Source organism: Saccostrea cucullata, unplaced genomic scaffold (assembly GCF_032062105.1).
Source record: "Saccostrea cucullata isolate Sc308-1 unplaced genomic scaffold, CSIRO_AGI_Scuc_v1 ctg1369, whole genome shotgun sequence".
In the NCBI taxonomy this organism is placed as follows: Eukaryota; Metazoa; Mollusca; class Bivalvia; order Ostreida; family Ostreidae; genus Saccostrea; species Saccostrea cuccullata.
In genome coordinates this window covers 311612-324046 of record NW_026930557.1, presented here as the reverse complement: position 1 = coordinate 324046, position 12435 = coordinate 311612, and the positions used below count along the sequence as shown (strand labels likewise).

Below are 12435 nucleotides of genomic sequence, written 5' to 3'. Positions count from 1 at the left end.
CCTTTGTTTTCCGATTTTTTTCCGATCGCGAGTTCTGTGTTTGGGGAACGATCAAAGAAAACTATTCCTTGAAAAAGAAAACCAAGATATACTTGAAAAATTAACATTTTCCATCATTTATTGTCCAGCAATAAAACACAACAAGCAAATAGCATAATTTAATCTAATAATATAGCAAAATGTGCTTGACTTTTAATTTTAACATTGTATCAATATTTGTCTTATTTATCACACTTTTTTCTGGATCTTTTTTTTTTTTTACTTTTAATCGACACATACAACATTAAGAAGAGGAAGAATTGACAAGAAAAATATATTGAGATGTTTTTTTCTTTAAAAGGAAAGTAAACATCAAATTAAAAAAAAAATAATACTGCACAAAGAATGTTAGTTGGAATTATCGTCGCTTTGTAAACTCTTTGTAGCAGGCAATGCTTAAAATTCGCATTTCAATATTTTCATACAGATTGTTGAAAACTTCCTAATGTTTTACAATAACAGCATAAAGATATTGCTTTTTTGTTTAAAAATAGCACAGCAATACTCAAATTTTCACAAAACTATAGCCCACAACTTGGTAGAGCCTTTTTATGTTCAGTTTCCGTTTTCATAGTCCCCGGAGGATGCAGTTTAAAGTCACATTAATATTACATGATCGGGGTGTCATATGGAGCTTGGGAGCGACTGAAATCTGTAATAGTTTTTAATATACCTGGTAACACTTACAAGATTCACAGTTTGACTCAAGCTTGAGTTTTGTTAATGTATAAAGCATTATTTTTTTAAAAAATGATTATCTTTTTCAATTAGCGAATTGCATGAAATAAAAAATTTTTAGGCTACTAAGATTTTCAGATATTTTCACCAAATTTTATGCCATACAATGATATCCTAACTGACCGACTTATATGTAGAGGAAAACTCTTACTAATATTAATAAATACACTATATACATTGTAAAGTCATACTACTCCTAACCATTAGCTGCAAAGAATAATGATTTATAGCATTAAGACCTCTACACTGGAGTTGAGCGCTGTTATCTCGGGGTGGAGGGCTCCATCCGTTCCTCGTCTTCTTTCTGAAACTCCAGTTGTTGCAGACGACGCAATGCGTCACTAACGATACACAGATCACCACGTAGATCGCTTACGGCGTACGCAATACAACGCGTGTTGTTTAAGACGTCAACAGTTTGTGTGTACGGGTTGTAGCGTACTGCAAAAGGTCTTTTAATGGTGCAGGCAAATTGTCTGTGAATGACAGTGAAGATATAAATTTTAAAGATAACATTTTATTTACTAGGGTACTGTAATTGTATTTATTTCAATAATTGTTGGTTATACCTCATCCTTTCCTTTGCCTCCTCAAATGACTCCGTGAAGAAGTAGACATCTTGGAAAGTAGTGATGAGACACTCCTGGCGACAAGTGCGCATCGGCTCAAAGGGAATCTTCCGGGCTTTCTCTGTCAAAGCATGCTACAAAATAAAAACAAAACATGGACCTATCCTTTAAAAAAGTGAAACTTCAAGTAGATATGATAACAGTATTTTTAAAACAGATTTATTTATCATTCTTAAAAATCAACCGATATAAATGCATGACTAAGGGATAATTAAGGTATAATTAGCCAACAAGTAGCAAAAGGAAGATTCAGCATCTTGAATTCTATTTACAATACGAAAGCTTAATAATACTAGTATCCAGTAATACCCAGTAGAAATATTTTGTTATTACTAAACATATTTGTAGCCCTTTTCACAAAGAATCTTACGAATAAGACCACCCCCTCCCCCCGTTCCACTACAAATATCTGAGGTGCAAAACTCCTTAAGAAATCCTGCTATATAAAACATACGCTTAGTTCTCCTATTGATGACAGGAGACCAGCGCCATAAGCCCGAAGATGTCCGTCCTGTTTACATAAGCCAAATTCCACGGTAAAGAAATAGCACTGTAATTAAAAGAATCGAATAAAAGGATCATATCACCCGTAAATAGGCCAATCTGATACTAAAGAATAAGCTCTAATAAAAAAAAAAAGAGAAGTTTAGCATGATACCGTTGCCAATTTCTGAACTTCCTCGTCAGAAGCACCAAGGGATGCCAATCCAAGTTCCTGTGAAAACTGTGCAAAACTTGGATCCGCCAAAAGTGGCATATGTCCCAACAACTCATGGCAGCAGTCACTAAAAAAATATAGGACTCACCTATTTCTGCAATTCGACTTAATGATAGTTTGTGTTTGCTCTCAATAAACTATATAAATATTGTCAAACATTTCTTAACATCAACTTCACAGAGCGCGTGTAACTGAATCAGTATTGTATTTCCATAAATGAAATTGTTGCTGTGATCAAATAAAATACACAGTAGAATCAATTCGAGAGAACTTGATATACATGCATTAGCACAAGTGAAACAATCCTTAATAATATTCAATAACTCACGGCTCTGGAGTGTAGAAAGGATCCGAACTATGACGAATGTATTGTGTACAGTGAAACACGCGAAAAGCTAGACCCGCCAAAAAGTCACGTGATGAGAGGTATCCTGCCACTGGACGAAGCTGGAAACCAGTTCTCTCTGCAACAAGTACAATACGGTTATTGACTGGGTATGAGTGTAACATATGACTTGCTGGACTTGTTAAACCTGAATTTGGAAATTTCTTGTTATAGTTTTAATATCTTTCATTAATAAAGAATAAGATTGCCACTTTCAGAAAAGAATTAAAATTTATGAGAATGCAAGGATGTGTCAATCAAACCCGTCCAAAAAAATTAAGTTTTAACAACTTTTAGATGAAATGGGTTTTTTTTTATTGTCGTGTGAAATGCTATTACAATATATAAGTCCTGATATTATACAGAAAATATTAACTTCTAATCTATGTCTATGCACCTTTAAAATACATATGAAATATTTAAACACCAGATTTTCGACACAAATGAGGCTATTGAACAGCTAGCAGCAGTGGCTGAATTGGATGTATCAGTAAAATATATGGAGATTACGAACTGTATTGAAAAACCCAGTAATCAATACAAAAAGATATTTGTTGCTTATTGGTGGCATCTGGAAACCTATGTTCTAAAAAAAAGAGAAGGGGTCGAAGTTGGAGTGAAACATGAGGATAAACGAAGAGTGGATATATTACTAGTATTCGTCCATGTAACGTAATATTGAACAGTTTATAGAGAAATATTTACATTTCCAATGTCTTTGTCCGAGATAAAGTTACCAGTTGTAAATGTACTTTGTTTCCCCATCAATGAATTGGCGCGGTTCCAAGAAAACCACGTGCAGGGCGGAACAAACAGCTAGACAGAAGCAGTGCTTGGAGCACGTGGATTGAGGCAATCAAAGCATGTAAATATAAGGAATAATTGTCAGATTTTTCAATAACATATTCTCGCATAGAAGATGATCAATAGCTAGTGCTTGCGTGATGCCTTATCGATTACGCCATAGAGACGATCACTGTTTGGTATATTTTTATTAAATATATAAACTTAATTTATACAATTGAATTATTATTTGAAAACAGTTATATTATTCTAAGGAACTTTAGATTAATGTGTACAACAAACTTTCAAACTAATTACATACAGATCGTTAGATGAACTGATTTTATACGGTCATTAAAACGCTTTTTTATATGACGCTTGATTGAAGGATGTAAAAGAAAATTATCAATGAGAATCGACGTTTTACAACAAAACAGAAAATAAAGATGTGTTGCTTTGGGACTTTTTATAACCAAAATAACTAAGCATGAAATCTTGCAGGTGCGCTGTTTAAGCAAATTTTCACGTCAGCATAATAATAACAGTTATTCCTTAAGAAAACACAACAACAACACAATGTTTTGCCAGATATTGAAGCAAAAACTTACAATGAAAATTTAATGACAAAAATATCGTTTAAAATTGTGGAAAAACAAGCAAGGCATGGATTTTTTACTTATCATAAATGCTTCAATGATCGAGGAAAAGCACATTTGCCCCCAGCCAACAGACGTTTCCTACCTCCATCGCGAAAGAGTTCCGCTAAGTTAAGTAATCGCGATATCAAGTATTGTCAGATTTTTCAATTTCATGAAGATGATCAATCGATTGGCTTGCGTGATAATTTTATGCATAAACGCCTTCGGCGTTTATGCGAATTATCACGTTATTCACTTCATGAAATTAGGACAAGTTATTGTGGAAAAACAAGCTGGAATAAGAGAGGGACGAGGTTGTTCTGATAAGAATTTTACACTCCGCAACATCATGGGTCAGTGTCACAGAGTAGCAGCTACAACTGTCTGTGAATTTTAGACATTGAGAAGGCATTCGGCAGCACACACAGATTAACACAGCCTAAGAAACATCCTACGACACTGTGGCATTTAATCTAAGCCGATACTTTTGATTAAAAGCCTTTAAAACCACAACAACTTAAGCTCAAGAACATGTAAAGGAAAACAAAAGATACTCTAAGAAGATTTCACTACACCCTTTTCTTAAAAATGAAGAGTGTGGGTTTTGTAGAATAAACAGTATGGAAGGACAGGTATAGATAAAAATAAAAATCATCACCAAGAAGACAGAAAAATGCACTTACTGTTCATACGTGTACTCTTCTGAAGATTAAAGGAAATGAACGTCATCAGACAGATTGCTTAATCTTGGAAGCATCAACCTCTGGACATACTAGGAAAGGCCATGAGTGTTTTCAGGTGCATCAACAAGATATACCAAAATACACCAACATCAAGCTAACGTTATATGAGAGCTTCGACATATCTACATTTCCGTATATGTGGATCTGAATGTTGGAGAATGACAGAAATCCACTTTAACAAGTCACTCTCATTCCACATCATATGTCTTCGTAAAACCCTCTGAATATTCTGGTCAGAAGAGATCTCCAATGAAGACTGGTGATATTGACAGAAGGACATCATAACAAGCAGTCTATAGAGATGGATAAGGTATGACCTTCGGAGGGAGCCTCGATCAATCACAAGAACGGCACTCCACCATTGGACTCCAGATTAAAAGAGAAAGAGAGGAAGACCAAGAGCAAAATGGAAAACTACAGTGGAGAGAGGGAAAAGAACTATGCAGTACTCTTTGGATCGCTAGAATGACTGGCCCAAGACAAGCAAAGGTCATTGCTTTCCTAGACACCACAGAGTATAACTGACGACGAGTGAATGAGAGTTGCAACAGTCTTATTCGCGAGTTCGGTAAATACACGTTACTTGAGAGCACAGTCGTTATATGATTTTTTTAACTCCAACAAATACAAATAAATGAAACGAGATATAAGGAAAATCATAGCGGTTCATCATCTAAAAGACAGATCAAATCTCTTATCAAACAGTCCAACATCAATTTTAAAGATATTGTTAAATGACTTCACAAACTAAATTTCTCAATAAACATTAAAATAAAACATATGGAGTTACGAATAGTATTCAAGATCAAAAGTCTATAAAACAATACTAAACAGGAGCAGAGCAAACACGAACCTCTAAAACATTAGAGGTGGGATCAGGTGCCATGGAGGAGTGAGCATCCCCTGCCGACCGGTCACGCCCGCCGTGTGCTCCTTTTCATGATCGGAAAATAACGGAAAAATCCGTCGTCAATTCAGTGTTTCAATAATTGCCTAACAATCAGTATGAAAAACGTCAGTCAGTATTTGACTCAATGATAAATGGATTTGCTGCAAGGTAATTGTATCGACCATAGAACTTACACGAAATGATGACTTTAAACGAGACTGTTGATATTCTTGTTTCATCAACTTGTTTGTCAATAACCTACCGTTTTTTAGAAATGTTCATACGTAGAGCATACTCTTATGTATTGAATCAACTAAGATATATAAACTCCGTATACAGGAGATGAAGGTATAGTGCTGTATAAGTAAGAGAAGTTGGACGACAGGAAAGTGTTTTAGATTTATCATAGAGCTTGGTTGTTAGATTACTATTACTTTTCAAGTAAAATATCCAAGTATGAAACATATGTGTCAGACTCTGTGGCATCTTTTAACTCAAGCTCACCAGGATATATTGTATCGACATAGGAATTGAAATTACCATTGTTAATTGACAATATGACGTCGATATATCAAAATGTCGAGTTGAGGGCCACAGCAAGTGTTTCGTCTTTGCACGCACACGAATTTGCACAAAACAATATGATAAAATGATCTAAAACTGATAAATATAAAACATGCCTTTAATACTTGTCATACTTAGTTACCGATTGTGTAATCGTCGGTTTAAATCGAAACTGTCCAAACTAATGAGCACAAGTTGTGTGTTTTTGAACTACTGTACCTTATTGACGGAAGACAACTTCTAACTTTGACAGAATGAAGTAACCGCTCAATATGAATTGAAATCCATACATGTAAAATGTTACATTTGTACTGAGCTACATTCTTGTTTGCTGTTGAATAACTTTCTTTGATGACACTTATACTTTTTTGCAGAGCAAGCATAATTAACAAGAAATAAAGATTATTATCAAACTTAAATATTTATTAGAGTTAGCTGTGAAATGTAATAGCAACTTTCCTGACTCTAATGAAAATATCAAGAAATGGTACATTGTAGTGAATAAAAACGTTTACACCTTCAATACCCATTAAATCATAAACATGTTGTGTAAGAACTGATAATTTTCAATCAAAACTATAATTATTTTTTTTCTTCTAAAATAAAATATTGCTGCTTAAACAATCAAAAATTACATCTAATTAAGCTTTTTTTCTATTTGCTAAAAATGAAATGTTTTGTAACAGATAATGGTTAATTGATGAAAAATCATCCAATTCAGTTCAAATACCGGTAATACCTAACATGAACTTTAAATAATAAAACAAATGATCTGTCGGGAACATTTCCACGAATTCGTTTGTGTCGTGTTTGACACAGGAAATTCATGTTATACTGCACAGGACGATGCAGACTTAAATACAGAACATTTTAACTGTTTCTATATCTATATCTCTTGCACTTGTTTTGAATTCCTTTACAATTTACGAACACGAGCGCTTTTTAATTTACAAGGTTTACCTTTTATTTTTAATGACAAGGGTTACCTTTAAGGAAGTCGGACACATCCTGTAGTTGAGGTACATTATCATCTCTACAAAAACAAGAGAAAAAACAAAACGTCAGGCAGGTACTAGTAATATAATTCAACTTAAGCTATATTACTTGTAGGTTATATTGTCACACGCATACACACCTACCTTTCAAAACTAGGGCTGGGTATTGGCCTGAGAATTCGTATTGCGATATATTGCGATATTTTTAAATGTATTGCGATATGTATTGCAATATTTTCAATGTAATAAAAATGGCATTTTCTTACTATATTTACTTTAATTTATATGCAGAATGTACACAACTATGATAAGTAACCAACACGGAAAAAAATCTTGTTGATTTCATTTAAGTTATGCTCTGAAATTTTACCACAAAACAACTTCTGACTTACTGTTTGGCTTAATAACAAACTTTTATAAGTCCATTTTTATATTTAATGACAAAATTCCTTAATCTATGTATATTGCCAATATATCGATATTACAAAATCGTATTGCAATACGATATTTTTTGTCATTGTATTGCAATATATTGAAATATCGATATTATTGCCCAGCCCTACAAAACACACATGCACATTCAACAACTTTGAATAAAAGCAAGAAGATATATGTACGGGAGTTGGTAAAACCATCAGTACATAATAAACTGAAACAAACTGAACAATAAAATCGAGTTCATGTTAAATTGTAACATATGCAATGTATAGAATGACAAAATTTCTGTATCTTTGTAATATATAACTAGATACTGAGACTAAAATTCATACAACATGTTGAGTCGTGGTTAGGAAAATATACAAAGAAATAATAAAGGTTGTTTCTGCATTCACATGGTGATCTACATATTTATAAATCAGAATTTATGATATAAAAACAAGCCTTGATAATTTGCACTTTTATTGTGAATATTTTGACAATTAATATTAATCTGGAAATACCAAGGGGAGCTCTGATCGGAATTTCTGCACGTGACAATAATCAGTGAAGCGTAAAACTTGGACAAATAAGTGTTTCCGATAAAAATTTAACATTCAAAATTTGTACTCTGCACGTGACAAAGGTTAGGGAAGCATGACATCAGTGTTTATATCAAAAGGTTTTTATTTTCCTAAGTACATACAAGTTTTTTGGGCTTTTGGAGAAAAAAAAACTTATGAGATAAAAATATTTACCCTTCAAGTATTATTGTCAGGTAGTTGTCTTGCAATCTCAGAATATTTCAAAGGTCAAGATGTCCAAAATTTTTTTTTTTCAATAGCTTCAAAACGTTGTGAGGTATAAAGTCAAAACTTTTACAGTGTATAAATAAACCACAAAAAGTATCACTACAAAACACATATTTTATAAAAATATATTTTTTGAGCATTTTTTCGATAAATATCTGTTTCTAAGTATTTGTTATCAAGTGATACATTCTGTCTGTTAATCAATGATTTATTTATAAATTGTAAAAGATTTTACTTTATGATCCACAGTTTTGGAGCTATTGTAAAAATAATTTATTTGACATTTAACAAACCCTTAAGTTGTTTTAACCTTGAAACGTTAATTATTGTTTTCATGGTGTTTTATCATTAAATTTTCAATGCTGTCTTAATATTTGTCTTTTCTGAATTTACTTTCAGTTTACCTGCTGAACATCAAGAAAACAGAGAATGATTTGGTCATACAAAAATTACACTGTCGTTTAAAAAAAAATGAATTTTGACATAAATGTGCATAAAAACTAACATATAATTTAACCATAAATATGGTATACAAGTACCTTGCTGAATGTTAGGTACAGTACGGGCAACCCGTAAAAGACAGGAACACAATTTGGAGTTCATATATTCGTAGCGCTGTAAGTTTTGTCATACCGTCCCTAATTTTGATGACTCGGATCATCTTAAAATCCGAAAGCAAAATGCTTATACAACTGTATTTCTTTGAGTTTTAGTGTTTGATGAACAGCTTTTGTAAATTTGCAATATTTTTTTGATGGTTTAATATATTAATAAAAAGATTCTTAAAATGCAGTACGCCTCTAATTTAGGTGTTTCAAACTTACCTGTTACCGCAGTCGTCGGTCTGTGTGTGCATGTGTGTGGTGGTGGTGGTGGGGGGGGGGTTAAATGCTCCTCTAATTCAGGTGTTTTAAACTTACCTGTAACCGCAGTGTTCGATCAGTAAAGGGGGTGTTCCTCAGGTACTTCTTTCATTCAGGTGTTTCAGACTTACCTGTAACCGCAGTGGTCGATCAGTAGGGGGAGGTTCCTCAGGTATTCCCGACAGGCGTGGGAGGGGTACAGTTTGTTCAACTCTCGAAAAACGACACCCCTAAGTAAATGGAAACATTTCAATATTCATTCATCAACTGGCTCCCATCTTCAATGAGGATGCAATGCATTACAATATACGATGAGGAAATCCTTCTTAGAAAGACATTTTCGGGATGTGAAGGGGTTCTGAGGGGTAATGACTCTGCCTACTTTTAACACTACTATGTAAGAGTATATACTTTGTTAAGATAAAGGATACCACAGAGTCTGACATATCTGTTTCATATATGGATATTTTACTTGAAAAAGACGTTAATGGTAATCTAACAACCAATCTATGATAAACATGATGACTTTAATATGATTACCTTCATCGCCTGCATACGGATTTTACGGAGTTTATGTATCTCAGTTGATCCGATACGCATAGCTCTATGTATGAACAATCTCTTAAACGAGGTGAATTGTTGACAAACAAGCTGATTAAACAAGAATATCAGCAGTCTCGTTTAAAGTCATCATTTCATAAGTTCTATGGTCGATACAATGACCTTGTTAGCAAATACAATTTATCATTGCTGACTGACGTTTTTCATACTAATTGTTAGTTCATTATCTACAAACTGAATTGACGACGGATTTTTTCGTTATTTTCATATCATATGACTAGGAGTAGACGGCGGGTGTAACCGGTCAGCAGGGGATGCTCACTCTTCCATGGCACATGATCACACCTTTTGTTTTTGGAGTTCCGTGTTTGCTCTGCTCCTGTTTTGTATTGTTTTATGGACTTGAATACTGTTCGTTATCTCCATATGTTTCATTCCTAAGTTATAATCTTTGAGAAATAAATTGCTGTTCGTTCTATTCAGGTTTGTTCAGTAATTTATCTTTTTTACAGTTATACACTCAAAAGATTGTACGTATAGAACTGATGATACGAATTTGTTCCGAATAAGATAAAAAAAACATTGTGTAAAAATATTGATATTGGTGTTGCATTATCAGATTTTGTGACGTTTCTAGCCGCTTTCTACGTGTACTCACCAGGTGTCGATTTCCTCCCGAGTGTAGTCCACTCGAGGAATGGGCTGTCCACTAGAAAAGGAATCGGAGTCTAATGTTAGAAATTAATCTGTAGAATATGTTCAGACATATTTATGTAAAAGGTTATTTCAAGATAATTGTAAAAAGCAGAATTTACAGACGCTGTACATTTAAACTTGTTTTCTTACAAATATCAGTTTATTCATGCAATTGTGCCTATTTGCGAATGTAATACTTTATGTATATATGAATCAAAAGAAGAAATACACGTACAGTCGGTAAAAAATGAGTGAATTATAAGAAACACATTTTTTTTTATAATTTCGTTGACTAATTCCCAATCTGTATGCAATATGCTGATGTTTGCATATTGTGTTCAGATAACCTATAAAACAATGACTCCTAGTATCGTCATTAATCTAGATACCAGTAAGATATGCAATCAGAGACAACTGCAGGCTCGGCAAATCTTACTGAAGATTCAAGGACAAGAACGCAATTCATTCATGAAAGGATTCATTTAATGTCAAAGGAAATAATGAAAGTAACATTTGAACTATTTGAGTTGTGAATCTTGTTGTTTTGCATAACAGAGTGCGTTTTTTCTGGTGTAACAGCACGTCCACCATAGCGGCCAATCTTATTATAGACAATAAATAAACATAAGTATTTAGCAGGGTATTAACCTAGCCACGAACAGGACTACTGCGTGCTCGGGCACCCTGTATCGACCGTCCGCCTGCTTCGCAGAACCTCAATCCCCCCAAAATTATTGTATACAGAAATCAAAAAGAATAAATTCCACATTCTGATATCTGCATTAAAGATACAATTAGGGGGTCTTAGCAATTCAAAGACTACAGACAAAAGGTGAAGATAGACGCTTTGTCATGTGGAAGTGTTCTGTCATCAGCAGACGACAATATATGACGTCAGACGAAAAATGGCCACCGTATTATTCATCATATACTCACTGTTTATAGGCCATTGCAATATCAGCGAAAATCTTCCTTCTTTGACGGTAAATCTTGTCTTTGAATCCCTATCGTAAATTTAAAAATGTAATGTTTTTTAATTGTATTATTTAAAGCTATACATTGAACATGAGAATCAGAACACAATTTAAGTTTTGTTGCCTTACTGGATGATCGGCGTCTAACTCAGAGCCGTACATAAGCACACGATTGGCAGCTTTGTCCAGGTCTGACATCTTCCTTGGGAACCATGGCGCACTGGCTAAAGCTTCCGCTTTAGAAATAATTTGATTAGGTTATTCGAATAGAAGAGATACAATATATGTAGCAATATGATGTATTTTTTATTATCATATTTCAATGGAATCAAGTTAGTTATAAAAGCTTTTTGGGAATAGTTTAACTAGAGGGAACAGTCACCAGCAAACACATTGGTTATAACCAAAATAAGAAAAAAATAAACAACAGGAAGTTTGTGTAATGATTTATCTGTACAGAGAATTTGGATCCATGGCATATGACTTACCAGTGGAAAGAAGAACTATGTAAACCTAACTCAACTGCTGAAGGTAGAATAGCTGTGGCTAAACCTGAATGACGTTGACCCAGCTACCTTTGGCTTTTTTAACTTACATGAGTAAATCTACCTGTCATATATCTTACCTGAGTGGATCTACCTGTTTTATCTTACCTGTGGCAGGTACCCTAGCGGCGGTGGCGGGGGACGGCGGGACGGGAATGTCGTTATAGGAGATCCCGGCCACCTGTTTTATCTTACCTGTGGCTGGTACCCTAGCGGCTGTGGCGGGGGACGGCGGGACGGGAATGTCGTTATAGGAGATCCCGGCCACCTGTTTCTTCAGACGTTTGATAAGCTCCTGTAACCGGATGTTGTCCGTCTCCAGCTCCACGTAAATTTCCGCTTCCGATTCGTTCTTCTGGGATTTCCGAGATTCTATATGTACCACGTTAATGTGGTTGTCCTACAAATAAACAGGCATGATTTCCTCGCCAGTAATTTACACTAAT

At 34.3% G+C, this 12435-nt stretch overlaps 1 protein-coding gene across 2 annotated transcripts in view; it reads right to left on the bottom strand.

Annotated features, from left to right (window-relative positions):
* Positions 1–822: 822 nt before the first annotated feature.
* Positions 823–12435, bottom strand: part of LOC134229070 (tryptophan 5-hydroxylase 1-like) — a 16793-nt gene continuing 5180 nt past the window's right edge. Inside the window, exons 3-14 of one of the 2 annotated variants that reach the window (XM_062710778.1) lie at positions 12258–12389; positions 12098–12170; positions 11574–11680; positions 11407–11474; positions 10433–10483; positions 9345–9443; positions 7113–7159; positions 2453–2588; positions 2065–2191; positions 1861–1956; positions 1347–1480; positions 823–1253 (exon numbers count right to left, since the gene is read on the bottom strand). In XM_062710778.1, the coding sequence (XP_062566762.1) occupies positions 1040–1253; positions 1347–1480; positions 1861–1956; positions 2065–2191; positions 2453–2588; positions 7113–7159; positions 9345–9443; positions 10433–10483; positions 11407–11474; positions 11574–11680; positions 12098–12170; positions 12258–12389 (1284 nt within the window). In that variant the 3' untranslated portion in view covers positions 823–1039. The other variant, XM_062710777.1, reaches the window with a different exon arrangement.